Source organism: Nematolebias whitei, chromosome 7, assembly GCF_014905685.2.
Source record: "Nematolebias whitei isolate Nwh7 chromosome 7, NemWhi1, whole genome shotgun sequence".
Taxonomy (NCBI): Eukaryota; Metazoa; Chordata; class Actinopteri; order Cyprinodontiformes; family Rivulidae; genus Nematolebias; species Nematolebias whitei.
In genome coordinates, this window is record NC_056504.1 from 9,918,238 (window position 1) to 9,937,820 (window position 19,583).

Genomic DNA, 19,583 nt, shown 5'->3' on the forward strand with positions numbered 1-19,583 from the left:
GGGGAGTGGGGCAAAAAGTGTGTGTGCTGGGTGAGTGGGGTCCTTCATGATGCAGGTGGCCCTCTTCCTGCATCTGGAGGTGTAGATGTATGTGATGGTGGTGAGACTGACTCCAACAGACTTCTGTGCAGCCTCCAAGCCACACGTTGATGCTGGAGCACAAGATGCTCTCCACTGCACACCTGTAGAAGGATAAAAAGAAAAGTTTCAATGAAAACACAAAACGCCAAAAAAAGTGAGGTACCAACTTCTATTTTGGTGATTGGCTGCGTCTAGGCACAAGAAAGGACCCTGTTGAAAATTTGGTTCCACCATGAAAATCCAGCATATATTCATTCAACCTTTACGTAGACAGGTAAATCCCATTGAGCCTCGAGGACTCATTTACAAGAGAGACCTGAATTTCATATGCACACGCTAACGAATGAACTGACCACCTTAATCGTTTGAGGAAACTATGCTTTCTAGTTTTCATATTTAAAAAGATTAATCTATGGTGGCCAAGTCCACCATTGACCACCCCCTGGCTTTGCCTATGTGCCTGGGAGTGGATAAAATTTATTTCCTCTGCTCGCAAAAATTTTGTCACCTTGCACCACTTCAGACAAGAAAAAAATAAATAAATTCACCAGTTCAGTCTCTGTAAGAGCTTTTTGGAGAGTTTGAGTTGCTTCACAGGATGGTGTTTAAAGTTAGCATTAGTTACAAGTTACGCAGTGTAACTTTTACTCACTTGAACATTTTACACTAAAAACATCAAGGTTTCATTCCTTGTTCAAGTCAAGAAAAACACTCATCTCGAAAAGTACAAACATTCACTATTGAAATCCCTCAGCAACGGGACATCGACGTACTACTCGTTAACTTTACAATAAACATATATTTAAGATAATTCCTGAAAAGGTTAGCGTGTATTTGAATCTTGTTCCATTTTTACGTTCCTGCTGGAATGTTAACCTGCATTCCTGGATTCAACAACAGAATGTGTTCAGTGATGTCATTCAGCATTTCCCGTTCTAAATTTAATAATTTATTTTATGATCCATCCACTCCACCTCTTCTTTTTAAAAGGGACATAATAATAAAAAAATAAGGATATATTCGAGAGAGAAAAAAAATTCTCCCATTGAAAATTTATTTTGACTGCTATTGGTTTTCACAATGTTGAATTTCAATGCTGTTGCTTTTATTCCATAACTTATTTTTTTAGAAATATAAATGCAATGCAATCTACGTCTGCTCTCTTCCAGTGAATACTATTTGTGCTTTGGTAAAATACTAAATCAAGAAAGGTTTTATTAAAAAACAAACAATCTGAATAACAAAATGTTGTTAATACAAACTTATATGGTTTGATCATGTACTGTAATTAGTGTATGTTTGGAAAAGGCTTTTGTGTACAGAAAGTCTGCAGTTGTTTTATTTTTATTTTCCAATACAATGTTAAATACATTACAACACTTGGAAATAGCATGCAAGTTTGACAAGAGAGTAGCTTATTGCAGGATTGTTCTTTTTTATTAATCTTTTATGGTCAACTAATAATTTATTCAACAAAGAGGCTCCAACTGATCAAAAGCTTTTATTTTTCTGAGGAACGATCTTGAAATTGTGTTTGCTCACTCTCCCACTTTCTGTAGGATGATTCTGGATTACAGAAGCTGTTATTTAATCCAAACAAGGTTTCAACACTTGCTTTCTGCTTTTCAATACTGAACCATCTTTCTGCCTACAATATGTGTTGCAAGATGGATTGTGAGTTATGTCTTACCACATGGACACTCTTATATACTGAATAACTGGGACGAGCATTTAAAATATTAAAATGTCGAGCTAAACTAATCACTTTGGATAATACTTGGGTTCAGTCCTGGCACCAAAGATTAAACCCAGTTCATGCGTTCAAGTAACAATTCCAGAGTGAAACGCTTCGATTATGTGTTAAACATCTGTCACTGGTGCTTTAATTAATTTAATTACTTTAACAGACTGATCACTGCGATAACGTCAGTCTAAAATTTAGTCTAGCAATTCCTCATTATATGAGCGATGCTCCTGTTTTTTAACAATTTGCAGGAGCTGGGTGTGTTCAGAGGATTTCTGTCAGTTGGATACAGTAAATCACTGTGTGACCAAGGTGTGTGTTTTATGTAGTAAAGTAGATCAGACCAAATGATTACCTACTTTTCAGCTGATAAGACACTGACAACAATGTTAGGTTGATGTGTAAAACTTTTAATCTTTTTAATGTTCTGTACGTTAGATAAGTTTCCAAACTGTACTAGTAATGCAAGATCATGACAGGTTTTGCTCGACTGTTGGGAGAATGAGCCAAAAGAGAGCGCACATTTTACTTATGACGTTTAATAGAATATTTTTTGTTTCTTTTCGTCTGGCCTTGCCAGAAGAACTGAGTAGATGAGGGCTTTAATTAGCCTTTCATCATGTGTCAAAGGACTGATGGTTGTATCTTAAAACTTTCAAAGAGTGGAGGTGAAGTTTCTGCAGAATTAAGTGCTGCGTCTTTTATCTACACTACAAGAGACTGAACTAGATAGTTTTGTCTGCTTCAGGTTACATCAGCACCTTTATCTCTGTACAAGAATAAGCTGTCTCTTTAGAGAGAATTGAGATTATCTCGAACGTAACAGTACATGACTGTCATTTTTTCTGTTAATTCGTGGTAGTATGTGGTGGATCAGACATCTGTCATGTAGAAAGTGAAAGTAAAGTTAACTTGGAGCTTGGTCAAAGGGATTTTTTTATTAAACATTTTGCTCCATGTAGAGAGACCTGCATTGACTTTTATTAAAAACAAAACTTAATTTAGCTTTATTATTTTTTTTTAATAATTGCCTTTACACAACCAGTAATTCAAAACTTATAATTTAAAAGAAGGTTCAAGTCAATCATAAAATGCTTTGACGATTAGATTTTTTTGGTGTAGCTTTTTTACTAAATTTCATGGATTTCTATTGAAGTTCTCCTTGCTTCAGATACTAACTGAGCAGGTACTAAACAGTTACGTGAAAACAATGCTAACTTTAAAGAAAATCCTCACAAGGTTGAAACAATGACTTTATTGCAGCACTGGAGCCTGTAGAAATGTCATTTGCACACGGTTTACAAATCTGTGGACATAAATTACAAAACGTAAGTCACGGACAGTCCATTTGTGTGCACAAATGGATTATCTGTCTGCATAAATTATACGTCGAAGAGCACATTTTAGAACCAAGAGTTCAAATGTCCTTCACTGATTTGAGGTGGTGGTGCTCCGATGTAAGGAGAGGAGACACAGTGCTGTACCTGAAACTGCTTTATTTTGGTCCATCTGTTGTTATTTACACATCCGCACTCAAGATTCGTGTCCGGTCTGTGCTATTAATTCAAACATCACTGCAGCGATTTAAAAAAGCAGGTCATGCCCATGTTCAAGAAATGCTGTCGATACCACAAATGCAATAAGTTGCATATTATTTGGGTTTTATATAAGTTTAATGCTTCTTGTAGAATGGCGTACCAGTAATTAATATCTTAAGTGTAGAAACACAAATCAAAATATGACGTCTTTATAAAAAAAATATTCACCACCAGTTCAGTCTCTGTAAGTTTCTGTTTCACAGGATGGTGTTTAAAGTTAGCATGAGTTATGAATGAAAAATCTAAATTTTTTTTGGTAACCTACATATGCTGCTGTAGTGCTTCTAAGGGAAGGTATTGCATAATTTAGCTATTCAGTACCAAAACCTACTAAACTGTGTTCTGTTAAAGATGTTGGAAAAGACATCAGAAGCTGAGATTGGGTTGCTTGCAATCCAAGCCATGAACAGCTCAGATTCTATGTAAATTAAAAAAGTAGAAATATTTTTTTGCTTTTATAGCTGCAGCAATTTATCTTGAGTTCACAGTAAACATTTGTTCCAGTTTCATTTGAAATGATTCAACATTCAGTAGGTTGCATTCTTGCTGTGAGTTTTTAATTTTATTTCAGTATTGCATAAGTTTCACATGAGTACATAGTATGCTGCTGAAGAATTTCAAACTGGCTTATTAAAGCGAAAAGAAGCTAAATGATATCCAGAAACCAAAAGTGACAAAATGATAACTAAAAATAGCAAAACGTCAGCTAAAAGTATTGAAAGGCTAGCCAAAGACTATGAAGTGAAAGGTGAGCTAAAATGATCAAAAGGTCAAGGCCTTCCTTGCAAAACAGATAGGTGATTTCAATGAGATTTGCATGGTTAAATAAAGGTTAGTGAACATATAAAGACTGGTTAAAAGCAACAAAAGCTAGCTAGAAGTAATAATTTGTAAAACACTAGCTAAATGTTGCAGTGAAGTAGTTAAAAGAAAATCAGTAGTAGCAAAAAGCTAGCTAATAGTTAAAATTATTATTTTTTAAAAGCCTTAGAAGTACTATAAAACTAGCTATAAACAAAATGTAACAGAATGGTAGCTAAAAGCTAAAAGAAGCAAAAGGTGAGCAAAAAAAAACAACTTAAAAGTAGCAAATTCAGTGAATTCTCTGAAATATGTTTCAGCTATTTCTTAAAGAATTGAAATACTTTAAAATATCTTCAACATGCTACATAATTTTAAAAGTTTAAAAGTGAAAAACACACAGTTGCACCAAATCTCCTAACTGAGCTGTATGTTTTGATATATGAATGGTCAAAACAGCTTAAGTATGCAGAAGTAGCTTTATTGCAACAATGTATGGAAAACAAACAAACAAAAAAATAATAATAGGAAAACAACTGGTATGAATTTTGACTCAATATGCACTCAGTGTTATTGTTACACATATTAGACCATAGTGAGATTAAAGGACAACAGGGTAATGAGTGACAGATAGCTTCAAGGTGGAGGTGGGAGTGCATCAAGGATAGGCTCTTAGCCCCTTTCTGTTTGCTCTGGTTATAGACCAACTAACAGAAGAGGCCAGGAATTGACTATGATGTTTGCAGATGACATTGTGATCTGTGGTGGGAACAGGTGGAACAGAACTTAGAGAGGACATGGAGGTATGCACTTGGAAGAAGAGGAATGAAAGTCAGTTGTAGTAAGACAGAGTACATGTGTGTGAATTAGAGGGAGGCAGGTGGAACAGTGAGGCTACAAGGAACAGAGGAACTTCAAGTACTTGGGGTCCACTGTCCAGAAAAATTAGCTGTGGTAAAGAGGTGAAAAAGAGAGTCCAGGCAGGATGGAGAAAAGTTTCAGGAGTGACTTGCAACAAGAGTGGTAGTAAAGGTAAAGGAAAAGTTTACAAGACAGTCAGGTAAAAGCAGCTATGTTGTATGGTCTGAAGACAGCGACATGGACAAAAAGACAGGAGACAGAGCTGGAAGTGGTGAAAATTAAAAATTTAAGATGTTCAGGTTCTAGGAGTGACAAGGATGGACAAGAGTAGGGATGAGATCAACAGAGGTACAGCACAGGTTGAACAACTGGGAGATAAAAGTAGAGAGGCCAGACTGAGATGGTTTGGACATGTCCAGAGGAGGGACAGTGGGTATACTGGTAGAAGGATGTTAGAAATGCAGCTGCCAGGAAACAGACAGAGGAGATATATGGATACGGTTCGAGGACATGTTGGAGTGAGGACAGAGGGTGCAGAGGACAGAGTGAGATGGAGGAGGATGACTCGCTGTGGAGACCCCTGAAGAGGGAAAAGCTGAAAGAAGCAGTGAGGCTAAAGGACATCCTCATTAGCTTGAGCATGGACTTTGTTGGACATCCTCTTTAGCTTGTCTTCTCAGTCAGTATAGCTTTATGAACCACTGACCGTATATGAGCTCAGGTATGAATCAAACATGGCAATAATTGTTCCTGCTAACCAGTTTGTCACCTACAGACCTTGAGAGGAACTGCCAGTAGACATGTGCTGTTAGCTAAGCGGCTTGCTTTGCTTTTCAAATGGCCGCACGGCGCTTTCCGTAGCGCGTGAGCCAAGAAATAAAATAATTTCGCCGGCTTTTTAAGAGCCGTTCGGCGAAAGAAAGTTGTCCTATCCCGAGCCGAGCCGAGCTTGACTCTCTGTTGTTACCTTGTAGCGGAAAGAATGTCGGAAAAGGCCGAGGATGACGTCAGGGGGGAGCAGCGCCGAGCGGCCAGGCAGCAGCTGAAGCAGCAGCAGATCCAGCGGGGAGAAGGCTCCACAGCAATGGCGACTGTTGCGGAGCGGCGTTCGCTGCCTAGTCCTGAAATAATGCTGGGACAGACTTGGAGCAGCTGGGTCGACGCCGCCAAACTCCACGTACACGACGGTGAGTTCCCCAGCGTGCCGAATGTGTGCGAGAAAGCGAGGGAGAGGGCGACAGTCGCTAGTCCTTTCCCTTTTTTTAGCCGATTGCATGCAGTTTTTGGTCGGGTACGAAGAAACGCTACTGGTAGCAACAGCACGGTCAGGCAAGCAAGTGCAACTATTTATCTGTCCCTGTCTCGGATCGCCTTGTGTTCAGGTGCTGAATCGGAGGAAAGTTTCAAAGACTTTGGGAAAAATCGAGAAGCCATGCGTTTGTGCAGAGAAGGTGAGTGCTTTTCTTTCGCTCCAGGGCCAAAGGTGTATTTTGGTTGTGAGGGTTTGCTCGCAGACACACACACCGACTCCAGCACTTTGTGTGTCGGTCAGTCAGGATGGACTGTAGATCATGCGCAATACAACGAACTAACAACCGGATGTTTCACCTGAAACGACGTGCGTCCACAAGAACAATAAGCACTCATCCAGCAGTTCAGTTTAGGCCAAAACACGAGCATGGCTTTATTGTTTTAGCTTATTTTAATGAATGCCATCCAAATATCACCGTTTTACATGTACACATTGTTCATGTTTCACTCGCCTCTCCTTTACTCAATAAAACCCGAGGCTTGCTGTTAAAAAGCTTGAAAGGCAGCAGCTTAACAAAGACCTGAATGATTCTAAACTTTAAAATGCAAAGCAAATATAGACATCAGCTGTTTGTCATAGGTTTTATATATATATATATCTACATATGATTATTCAAGGTACTTTGTCGTTCGTATCACATGTGGTACATGAGGTGGAACGAAATTATACACGGTCCCAGTTCCATCCAACAACAGCAAAAATATAAATTGTAACAAACAGTAATAAGTATCTAAGAAATACGCTAAACTAAGCAATATGCTAAACACTAATAGTGAAAAACAATACGCCGAACAACAGCAGCATGAACATGATATATATATATATATAATATAGATTAGATATAGACTCATGGCTGATTCACCACAAAATATAAGAAGATACTGTTACAAATGCGTCCTCAAAGCTTGTATGTAACTTAAAATGTCTTAAATGTCTAATTTATTAAGACTTGAGTTCATAAAAGTGGGAAAGAATAAAAGTCTACAAACATGCAGGTTAGGTTGTCTTCAGGCCCAGGCTGCCCTTACAAAAGAGATCTGTGCTCTACGTGGGATTTGCCTGGTTAAATAAAGGTTAATAAACAATAAATAAATCAGACTATTCTAAAATATGCTATAAAAGAGCTTTATGTTCGGGCTATGATCTTAGTGTATGCCATGAAATATGTTATAGAATTTAGCTAATGTTAGTATGTCCTTGACATTCAATGGCACTATATATATATATATATAATAATAATAATAATAAGTGCTATGTTCTGTGCATTTAACCCATCACACGTGAGATACACCCAGGTGGAGCAGTGGGCAGCTATGTAAGAACCCGGGGAGCAGTTAGGGATTAGTTGTCTTGCTCAGGGACACCACATCATGTGGGCATGGCGGGGAGTCAAACTGTGACTTTCTGGTCCCAAGTTGGCCGCCCTAATTCTACCCCATCTCAGCCTCATTTGACAAGTGGTCAAACCTAAAATGTCAGAAGCACAGTAACTGTGTGAGTGACGTTACTGAGCCGTTTGTTTTGCTACTTGTAAGCCAGTTTTCAGTATCCAGTGTCGCTACGACTTGCTTCGACTCTTCTTGGGTCTACAAAGTCTAGGTGGTTTTTGATCCATACTTGCGTGCTGCCTCGATCGTCGTAGCATGACTGCCCAAAACTTCCACTACGGTATTTTCTATCTAAGGCAAACACAATACAGCAATGGGGACATGAAATAAAGTCGCAGAATGCTCGCCGCCATCTGCCAGTTTATAAAAATGCTGTGTCTGAGTCGAGGACACCTTCTTCCTGCCAGTCCGAGCCTGTAAACTTGAGTCCATCTGAATTCTGTTGTCAGCCAACAAGCACACAAACCTTTGCACTGACTCATAGTACCACTGTTGGTTCACGTGTTGTCATTTTAATAGCTACATTATATATAATTTAAAAAATTGTTGCATATTTAAAAAAACATAGTGGGTTTAAAGCTCTGCAGTCTGCTGATGACAAACCTTCAGTTTCTTTCAGTTTGCTTGGCACCTCGGCCGAGTAGGTCCTAAGAACCGAGCTGGAAGCAGGTGGGACTACCTATAGACCGGCTCTGAAGCACTGCGTTGACACGAGTAGGAGCGAGTAGAGCCCATAGAAAAAGGCCATTAGCTATTAGTCTTCTAGCTATTAGGCTATTAGTCATCCTCCTCCATCTCACTCCGAGTCTTTTGTCCTCATTCCAACTACCTCTATGTCTTCTCTTAACTTTTTTCCCAGTTCAACCAGTGCTGTACCTCTGATGATCATTGTGCGCACAAAAGTGGCCTTGATTTTCAGAAACGGGCTTCTCAAAATGCAGCCACACAACTTGATCGCAAACATTTATTACCGTACTCAGTCTCCCAACAGTCGCAGCTCAGTGAGGTCCTGTTGACTGCCACCTTCATCCTTTCATAAATCACACAAGGCAGCAAGGACTTGTCTACAACCTGACATAAAACTGTTTTGGAAAAAGAGACTTTGATGGCTAGAATGAAACAATGGGAAGTAAATTTGGCAACTTTTTCAAAAGTGGTTATCTGAAAAGTTGCATTTTACAATTATAAGCCACACATCAAAAGGTACTGTCAATAACTTTACTGACAGAAGTTTCATCTCCTGTTTAAACATGAGCCAGGCAAGTCACATTACAACTTTAGTTTAATAAATTAATCACTGCTGCCGCTAGGACTGCGTGGTTAAGACGCTGAGATCTGTTTAAAAAAGTGAAGAGTCTTTTACTCCGTTCTAAAATATAATGTGACACTAGATAAGAAAGGTCAGCTGTTACAAATTAACACGTGAAACTAACTACTAAATGATAATTGGATAGTGCTTACCAGTAAATACCACAGATTTACTGTAATCAAGCTTTTTGTTTTTCATTTTAGGATTTTTTTTCTTCCAGTTTCTGGGTTTTACCCATCTTGTCACATTATGTATGTATTAGCATCCAATTTAAAGTGTTTATCCGTCTTTGATATTTCTGTCAAGTAGAGAAAAAAGCTGTTAAAAGAAATTACATACTTTTGGCTGCAGGAATGTAGTTCACAAGTTATGTCTATTATGTGTGCAGCTTTATGTATTCTTCCCTTTTAACTAGTTGTTTAAAAGGGTTAATTAAGGGCTAAGTCAACAAAGTCCATGCTCAATAATCCAGGTATGCAATCCAACATTTTTCAGTCAGGTCATCTGGACAGTTTCTTTATTTGTGCTGAAACGTTTCGCCTTCCATCCAGAAGGCTTCATCAGTCAAGGAAACACAACAAAACTGGTTCTTCCCCCAACAGCTTACTCCAAAGTGGAACAAACCAGTTAAGGGCTAAGTCCATTACAATCTTAGGCCAATTTCTGAAAGCTCAAAGTAAAAAGTGTCAAACCTGATGTCACAGAATGCAATAGTCAAGCAGATAACATACTGGTAGGGTTGCAAATCTCTGTGTCTTTCGATTCGATTCAGATTTTTGGCGTCACGATTTGATACAAACTCATTTTTCTAAAAAAAAAAATAAAAAAATCTAAGAACAAATAATTCATCCATCCATCATCTTTACCCACTTCTTCCTTTTCGAGTCATGAGGGTCACTGGTGCCCATATCTGCCATCGCTGTGTGAGAGGCGGGGGACACCTGGACAGGTCTCCAGTCCATCACAGACAAATAATTCAAAATATTTAAATATAAAAGTAAACAGACTTCAGCCTACCTAGTACATTAACCTTTAACTCAACATAAAATACAGACTTCACATTTATTTTTAACCATATTGCTCTAACATTTGTTATATTTTCAATACTTAACCTAATGTGAAATATATGGACGTCACAGATTGATTCATATTTGGTAAATCTTTAACAAAATTCAAAACCTGTGCAAACCTGCACAAAAACTTCTGAACTGTAATTTATAAACCGTAAACTGTATCATTTAGAACTGGCTGCAGGCGCTGTGTCTCATCTGTCCTCTTCAACCTGTTAAAAAGACAATTTACATTAAGTTTGTTGTACAACTTGTCTATAAGTTTTAGTATAATATGAGAAAATAACAGTTACCTTTGAGCTGCAGCTGCATCAGAGCTTCTCCCACTTTAGTTTTGTTTCATGGTGGAGTTGTGGTGCTGCTTTATCACTAAAACGCTATGTGAAGGAATAACGTACGTTGAGTCCAGCGTATTAAAAAAAAAACTAAACTCCTCGCCTTCCACTGAGCTCTAAAAAAGTTAAGTCAGGTCCTCTGGATGTTCAAAAAAATAAAAAAATTAATAAAAATTGTAGAAACGTTTCGCCTTTCATCCGAGAGACTTCCTCAGTCTGAGGTGCTGTATTCAGCTCAGTCTTATAAATAGCACCTTCTCAGAGTGGATCAACCAGTTTGCTGCTGACAACCAAAACCAGCTGCTCACATGATCAAGAAGGACCATCAGCCTAACAATGGATCATTAGCACCTGACATCTTTTTTTAGATTTTTCTTGAGCATGCATCAGGATATTCCACTGAGCTGTTTGCTCGTAAATCCTTTGTGATATAGCAGGAGATGGAGAGGGAAATCTTCACAGCCTTTGGGGAATCAGATGGAAGTTTGTTGCAGCTGGTCGGCTGCTTCGCTTTCATCTTCTGCACATTTTGTCGTATTTCCAAAATACTGTACCTTAATTTTATTTTACACTTGTTGCAAACAACCGTGCTCTTGTTAAGCTCCGTCTTCCCCCGGAACATTGTAGGATCTGAAATGATTTTTAAAGATGAAGAAGCAGGTCGAATCCTGCTGTCCCCCTCCTCCATGCTAACAGGCTCCATTCAGATACAGGGAGCTGGCTAACTAGCCTGTACGGTGGCCTATACGACCAAAATTCTTCGGCGGCTGAGCGGACACGCAATGCGATATGCAGTACGCTCGGGAGTATTAGCGGAAAAAAATAAAACTTCAAACACATTTTAAAATTGATTTATGGGCCTTTAGAATCGATTCAGAATCGCCAGAACTAAGAATCTAGATTCTTTAAAAAAAAAAATCAAATTTTTTCTGCACCCCTTCATACTGGTACCTATAAACTTGTGACTTTGGCAAAAATTTGCCAGTTTCAATCAAAAATGTAATTTACACAAATCATCTAGATCAGAAGAATTTTCATATAGCATAATTTCACATTGACTGGATTTCCGTAGCACTAAGCTAGTGCCCAGTTGTCCACGGATGTCAGTTTAGGATGCGTCAGAGAAGCGGAGCGCCACATCTATGCCATCTTAGCTATCCTGATGCATGCTCAATAATCCAGGTAGAAAAATCTAAAAAAGTTAAATCTGGTCCTCTGGACATTCAAAAAAACAAAACAAAGCAAAACAACAAAAAAATGTAGAAACGTTTCGTCTCTCATCCGAGAGACTTCCTCAGTCTGAGGTGCTGTATTCAGCTCAGTCTCTTAAATACAAAACAAAATGCAAAACAGCCACTGGCCAAAAGGATGGCCCAGCACAGAAGATCAACATCATCAGGCCAGGACTCTGAGGTCTACACTCATCTCCAGGCCAGCGGTCACTCTTTCAGGGATGAAGATGTTCACATTCTGGATAGAGAGGAACGATGGTTTGAGAGAGGAGTAAAGGAGGCCATCTTTGTGAAAAGAAACCGTCCATCGTTAAACAGGGGTGGAGGCCTCCGGGTTCAACTGTCCCCCTCTTACAATGCTGTGATTGCTAGTATCACTCAGCCCTCTGTGAATAGTAAACAGCCATCAGTGTGCTAATGATCCATTGTTAGGCTGATGGTCCTTCTTGAGCATGTGAGCAGCTGGTTTTGGTTGTCAGCAGCAAACTGGTTGATCCACTCTTATACTGTGCTATTTAAGAGACTGAGCTGAAAACAGCTCCTCAGACTGAGGAAGTCTCTCGGATGAGAGACGAAACGTTTCTATATTTTTTGTTGTTTTGCTTTGTTTTGTTTTTTTGAATGTCCAGAGGACCAGATTTAACTTTTTTACATCTTAGCTAGCACGTCTGTGTTGCGCGCCACTAGCTTAGCACTATGTATTTAAGAAATAAGTTTTTGCTATTGGCAAAATTCTCTGCTATATTTGGTTTCTCTGGTTGGCTTGCTGCTGTTGTTGCTTGTTTATTTTTTATTTTGGGGTTGACACCATCTTCTATGCATGTCCTCATTAAATTAGGACATGTTAGTAAATGTCCTTTTTTTTCTGAAGCATGTTGTCTTTTCCCCTAATTATCTTCTTGGAGTATACCAGAATACTTAATTTACATGTTTAAAATCACAAAACCTTCCAGGGGGGATGGCTGCACAGGGAACATCCCCAACACACACACACACACACACTACAGGCGCTAGGTTTGTCACCTTTTTAATCCCTTGAGGTTGCAGGTATAAGATAAGTGACATAACTCTGCGTCTTACACTGTATTTTTTTTATCCTGGTAAAGAAACATGTTTGGCATCATTCAAGATTAATGTACTGGTATAGGATAGAATTGTGAGTGGAAGGCTAACGTGCTAATTGGTCATTTTAAAATTCAGCATTCCTAGATTACTTGACGTGCAGCGCGCTTGTAGCGTGTCTTTTATCATGTAGCGACGTCTGTCAGTGACTGTTGTTTGTGCCATGGGCCTGATGAACACGCTGCTCATGCCAGAAGTTTGTGTTCGTAGAAAGTGTGTGTGTGTGTGTGTTGTGCATGCATGAAGTAGGGTCACCACAAGTGGATGACTACACCTCTCCGTTATGACTCACGACCAGATTCCTCCTGTGGCGTAGCTGCCATTCTACCACACGCACTCGGCTAATTAATGCGGCACGCACTTTGTAAAAATAAAGGCCAATTAATAATTTATAAATCCACGCGTCTGTTGTGCATTTTTATAAATTTCACAGTGGCTCTGTCACAGTTTTGTGAAGCTGGGAAGCGAAGCGCCGCTGTCAGCCACGGGTCAGACTGAGCCAGCATGTGTGCTTCTCAGAGGCAGTTGGAGCTGCTACGATCCCACCTAGATCATCCATCACTGCCATGGATGAGGATGCTGAAATTAACTAGACTCTCGTTGTTTTCTCCGTCTAATGCTCGCCGCCTCTCTCGGTTTCTCACTCCCTCTGTATCACAGAGGCCTCGCCTGCTTTCCTGCTCTTTGTTTGGTTTTGCTTTTTCCCGTTTGTGCTCGTTTTTGAGCTTCACTACGTTGTATAACCTCTTTCTTCTCACTCCGACTTCCTTTTCTCTGTCATTTTCACCTGCTTGCAGTAGAAAAAGACTATTTAAAATTGATTTAGACATTGTGCCATTGGTTTATTTATTTTGACAATGCAGCCCTTCAACTTGTTTGTCGCGCAGATCCAAGCGCACAACCGCACTAGGCTGTGAATGAGTTTGTTTTTAGACATTATTATTTCATAAAAGGAAAGTGGTTGATCTGTTGGATTTCTTCACTTGACTGGTTTTAAAATAGATTTTAAGGAAGGTAGAGTTTTAACAAAACGAAACACAAGCAATTCTTTAATAATCAAATTGATACTGAAGCACTAAAATGCATTCCTTTGTTCATAAAGTCAAGGTTTTTCTCTTTTCTCAGTCACATACACCAGATATTGCAAAATAAGCCTTTTTTTTTTTGCTTCACTGCTGTTGAAGGAAGCACTTGGCAAAGATGCTACAGCCAATTGAAATATTAAGTATCAGCCTTGTCAATTCTTCTACACAGGACAGATGCTGACCTCTCCAAGATGGAACCCAGCAGGTTGATCTTTTTATACGGTATTTGCTTAATGGCCCTCATCCCTTTCAGACTTGGCCAGGGATGTTTGAAGAACCCTTGACAGGAGAGGAGCTCCACTCCTCTCCTCTTGTATCCTCTCTTCTGCTCATCTCGTCACGAAGCCCCAGGCAATCTCTTAATTAGCCTCCTTAATTAGGTGCTTTCTGATTCTCGGGATAAATTTTCAACAATCGGCTGAAGAGCGTCGCTCTCTCTTATTTGCATTAGAGTTGCTTATGAAGCACGAGGTGTGGTTAATGAATGGAGACGCCTGAGCTGTCGACATCCCATTCATCTGCCTTGACGTTGATATGCCACCTTTACTTACACTTGAAAGGTGCTTAGCATGAACTGACTTTTGGGAAATGTTTCAGATTTGTTACAACTTGTAAAAACTCCTGCTTAACTACTGTTAACGTCTTGCCATTTTCCAGAATGGTTCATTTATTTATTATTTGTTCTTATTTTCTTTATCCTTTAGTGTGTTATTTAGAACATGTTTGAGTTTATTTAAATACACCTAAAAAAAAAATCACAACTCATAACAGAATCTTAATTGTTTTCTACTATCATCACTGATTTTTGTTTTTTTGTCCCAAAAATATTTTTTATGTTTTATGTAACATTCCTGTTTGTTTTACAAAGTACTTTAAATTTGATATTTATCAATATTTCTATATTTCTGGTCACTGTTCTTGACACAAGGTCTGTGTTTGTTGATCACACCCAGGTACATGCAAACGTCCTCATGTAGACCTTGCTTGTTAGATCATCCTAATTGAGTACCATACATATTTTTTAAAATGTCAATCAAAACCTATAACATTTTTTTATGTGTTATTTTAAACGACTCTCAATTTGCTTTCAAGACACAGCTTCTGGCAGTTTTTTCTGGGTTGCTGTTCTTTTTGTATTCAGACAAAAAACAAAAAAGACCCATTAAGTTAAAAGTGCACCTATTTTGTATAATCAGTGTTGTTACATAAAATGATGGTTGTTTGAAAGTAGATTTAAAGTGCTGGTCGATCCATGGTTGACGGTGTCTACTAACTGGGCCACCGGGCGAATGCTGGTCCATTTTATGTTCTTCTCAAGTTGTGCTGTTTCTCAGCTGGACTCCTCTTATTGTTTACAGACATGCCCATATTTGGTCAGTGTCCCTCACAGGACGACTTCTACCTGGTGATGTGCAGCCACTGTGGTCATGTCGTCAAGCCTCAAGCCTTTCAAGCACACTACGGTAAGATTCATTCACAGACACTGTCGAATTGTTTCAGTATGAAAATGACACGTACAACTACCACTTTGTAAAAAGAGCTGCCGTTGTTCACATTACATGTTGAATCCATCCATTTATTATCTTTTGTCCGATTCTTCCTCCGGGTTGCGGGGGTCACTTGTGCCCATATCCAGCAGTCACTGCGCGAGAGGCGGGGGACACCCTGGACAGGTCTCAGTCCATCACATAGAGACAAACGAGACAAACAATCATTCACTCTCTCACTCACATCTAGAGACAATTTAGAGTTGAATCGTTTTAGAAAAAAGTTGTTCAGCTGAACGCTGTTCAAGATCAAGACAGCAAGTAAGTGTGCAGCATATTTTAGGTGACACTAGTTTATTTTTTTAAGGGGCTCGTGTACATTTTGAAATTCTGTTTTTGATTTTAGGATCCCTCATGGTTTTTTAAAAGAGAGTAGATAAAATAGTAGAAGTTCGGACAAAGATTTAACTAACACACTTGTCAAAGTAAAATCAGTTCCACTTTTGGCTTAATATTTTACTTCTGGTAATTGTCTGTTTATTAACAAATAAATATTCAGTTATAATTTTAGATGAAAATAAAATGTTTCTTGGAATTTAGATCTAGATTGGGTAGGGTGTTGTGACATTGTGAGGTCCTATCTTGGAGAACGTTATGTTCTGTAAATAAATAAAAAAGTTAACATATAGGGCAGGACACTATAGCTAATATGTCTCTCATTTGGGGCTTGATTACAACCTACAAATTATATCTCAGTATTTTAACATCGGCTTTAAATAAATACTGACTTTAACCCTGTAATGCACAAAATATGCTAATGTGACGATTCAAATATGCAAGAACTTCAGCAAAGAAAAATCAACAATGAATCCTACACTGGGTTAACTGGGGGTTTCCGTTTATCTCGGACAACCAGAACTCTCCTCGAGGTTGTCTGGTGCACAGCCAAGTGAAATAGACATGGATTAAAAGTGCTCCGTCGCCACGACGAATTTCTGTCATCTTTAAAAATGAAAAGGGGAAATAAATGTGTGTTCTGTTGTGGCCATCCAATCTAATGAGGGATTAAACTGGTGCTGCTTTCAACAAATAGAGACCCAGAGCCACAGTTTGACCCCATCAGAGCAGGGCGTGTCGTGCTGTTTGATACACGATAAGTCCAGATCAGACACAGATTGCAGGTGAGAGCACTATTCAGGTTCTTGTACTATTTTCCATGGAGGACACTCTGCTATCCTAACCAAAGGTGTAATAAAGTATTAAACGTATGTGTTCGCACGTGACCAATTCTCTGATACCAAAACTGATACACCATCACCCCGTCCTCTCACACCGAGCCCCAACCTCCTCAGGACTTTTGTATCTAAAGTCCCGAGGAGTTTGTGTCACTCACATGAGAGAGAAGGCTGCATCTGCTGCTTTAGTTCTTATAATTAAACAATATCAATGCTAAAACATGAATATTTTTATGCCCCAGATTATAGCAGCGATGAGTGTCTCTGTTTAACTTTAATTTGCCCCCAAACTCACCACGTTCTCTCTATGAGAGAGTCCGTTTCAGATGTTTGTATTTTATCATAAATATCGGCTAACTTAAATCTGAGTGTTTTTGTCATAATAAGGTGTTGTGTCTATTTGGAGGAGCTGAACTTGTTTATATTTAGAACCATTCTGAGAGACGACTACTGTAATAAATCCAAATTAATAAATGATCAAATATGAAAATGAACTGAAATCCTATAAATATAATCCCTTTGGATGAAATTGTCATTTTAGGGGTAAAATATGTCATTGTGGAAAATAAAAATTAATAATTTTAAGTAAATTTATAGCAATGTGCTATAATAAAAAATATATAATTTGACAACCTCTTAATTGAAAACTCTGAAATAACATAACAACAGTGACCGCCACAAAACATCACTGGTCTAGAGGAGATCTGCATGGAGGAATGGGTGGGCCAGAATACCAGCTACAGTGTGTACAAACCTGGTGAAGACTTACAGGAAACGGTTGACCTCTGTCATTGCCAACAAAGGTTATGTTACAAAGTATTAAGTTGAACTTTTGTTATTGACCAAATTTACACTAAGCACTAATAACATAAAAAACATCACGTTGAACATCAGCACAAACCTAAATATGAGTCCGTGTAAGCAGATGAGCACGCATAAACACACCAACATTGAAACAGATCAGCAGCGACATTGAAACAGATCAGCAGCAACATGATGTGATTTTTTTTTTCCACAGTGATTATTCTGTTTAGAGATTCATGAGTGTAACAGCCTCAGGGTAGAAGCTGTTCCTCAGTCTAGTGGTTCTACACTTAATGCTCATCAACCTCCTTCCTGAGGGGAGCGGTGCAAAAAGTGTGTGTGCTGGGTGAGTGAGGTCTTTCATGATGCAGTTGGCTCTCTTCCTGCATCTGGAGGTGTAGATGTCTGTGATGGTGGGGAGACTGACTCCAACAGTCTTCTGTGCAGTCTGGAGACCACTTCCATTGCAGATCCTTGTATGTTCAGTGGGGTGTAGGTGTTTTTGTTCCTTCTGAAGTCCACAGTAATCTTCTTTGTCTTCTTCACATTGATGTGAAGGTTATTCTCTTTGCACCAGCTCTCCAGATGTTCCAGCCTGTAGCTGGACTTATCATTGTTTGTGATGCATCCCACCACCGCTGTATCATCTGCAAACTTTACAATGTGACAGCCTGGATGGGTAGCTGCACAATCATACGTGAGCAGAGTAAACAGGAGGGGGCTCAACACACATCCCTGAGGAGAGCCAGTGCTGAGGGTTATGGTGGAGGAGGAGAAGTTGTGGATCCTCGCTAACTGTGGTCTGTTTGTTAAGAAGTCTAGTACCCAGTTGCAAATGGAGGGGCTTAGTCCTAGTGTGAATAGTTTTCCATCAGGGTTTGGGTTGGTGTTGAAGGCGGATGTGAAGTCCACAAAGAGCATACAGAAGTCGGAGTCATTCTGCTCCAGGTGGGTGAGAGCAGTGTGGACCACAGAGGAGATGGCATCCTCTGTTGATCAGTTCTCACGGTATGCATACTGATGAGGGTCCTCGATGATGTTGATGGTTGTTTTGATGTGAGTCATGACAAGTTTTTCGAAGCATCTAGCGACTATCGGGGTGAGGGCCACTGGCCGATAGTCATTCAGACCAGTCACTTTAGAGCTCTTTGGGACTGGGATGATGGTGGCAGTTTTCAGGCGGGTGGGAACTGTCTCCTGGGTAAGTGAGGTGTTAAAGATGTCTGCCAGCACCTCACAGAGCCGATCGGCACATTCTTTCAACACTTTTCTGGGATGTTGTCTGGGCCGGTTGCCTTGTGCGGATTAATCCTCCTGAAAGTACTCCTTACTTCACCTCTAGGTGGAGAAAAATTCTGAAGATTTTTTGTTGCTGCTTTAATCCCTGAGCCTTAAATACGCTGCGAGTGCTTCTCTTGCAACGTCTGATGACAAGGCAGAAGATGTGGAGAACTAGGAAGTTCCACTTGAGAAGTTCCTGAAAGAGTCTGCCACTCAGTAGCTTTGAAATTCCAAGCAGTCCACAAGATGGCTGACTGAGAACATTTGTATATAGTAAACTTTGTATATAGTGCAGTATACTGTACATAATGAATTACATGTTTCTTGAGATTGTTTGACTTCTTTAAAAGTTGCGAACCTCCATTATTCACCATAAAGTTATCAAGTGTGTTACATAAATATAAACAAATAATATGTATATAATATAATTGAAGAAACGCCTTTCCCTGTTCATTTTTTAAACAGTCAGTCACGTATGGTGATGGTCTAATTGGTATTGGCTGCAGCAGTGTTTTCTTTTTCTTTGCAGAGACATTAAGATTTCAGACAAACAACGCATTTCATTGAGGATGACAAAGATAACATTACTAACACTGATATATATTTACCGCTACATTAGATTTATTGTTCAGGCTAAAGTTTTACAAGGCAACAGCCTGTGTTATGTTATCTAAATGTTAGCTTGCTAACTTGAGAGGCACATAGCTAATGACAAGCGTGTTGGAGGATTGAAAATAATTTATTATTGTTGATTTTGTTTTACAGATTAGTTAAAAAAATCTTACCATGCACTGTTCAGCAAAATATTCTACACAGTATTTCTCCCTGCTTCGTCTGT

At 39.2% G+C, this 19,583-nt stretch overlaps 1 protein-coding gene across 1 annotated transcript in view; it reads left to right on the forward strand.

Moving 5' to 3' along the window:
• Positions 1-19,583, forward strand: part of LOC119412257 (ataxin-7) — a 36,692-nt gene that overhangs the window by 3,674 nt on the left and 13,435 nt on the right. The window contains exons 3-5 of the mRNA XM_037679242.1: positions 6,060-6,272; positions 6,468-6,536; positions 15,297-15,401. Coding sequence (XP_037535170.1) covers positions 6,068-6,272; positions 6,468-6,536; positions 15,297-15,401 — 379 coding nt within the window. The 5' untranslated portion in view covers positions 6,060-6,067. The remainder of the gene's footprint in view (positions 1-6,059; positions 6,273-6,467; positions 6,537-15,296; positions 15,402-19,583) is intronic.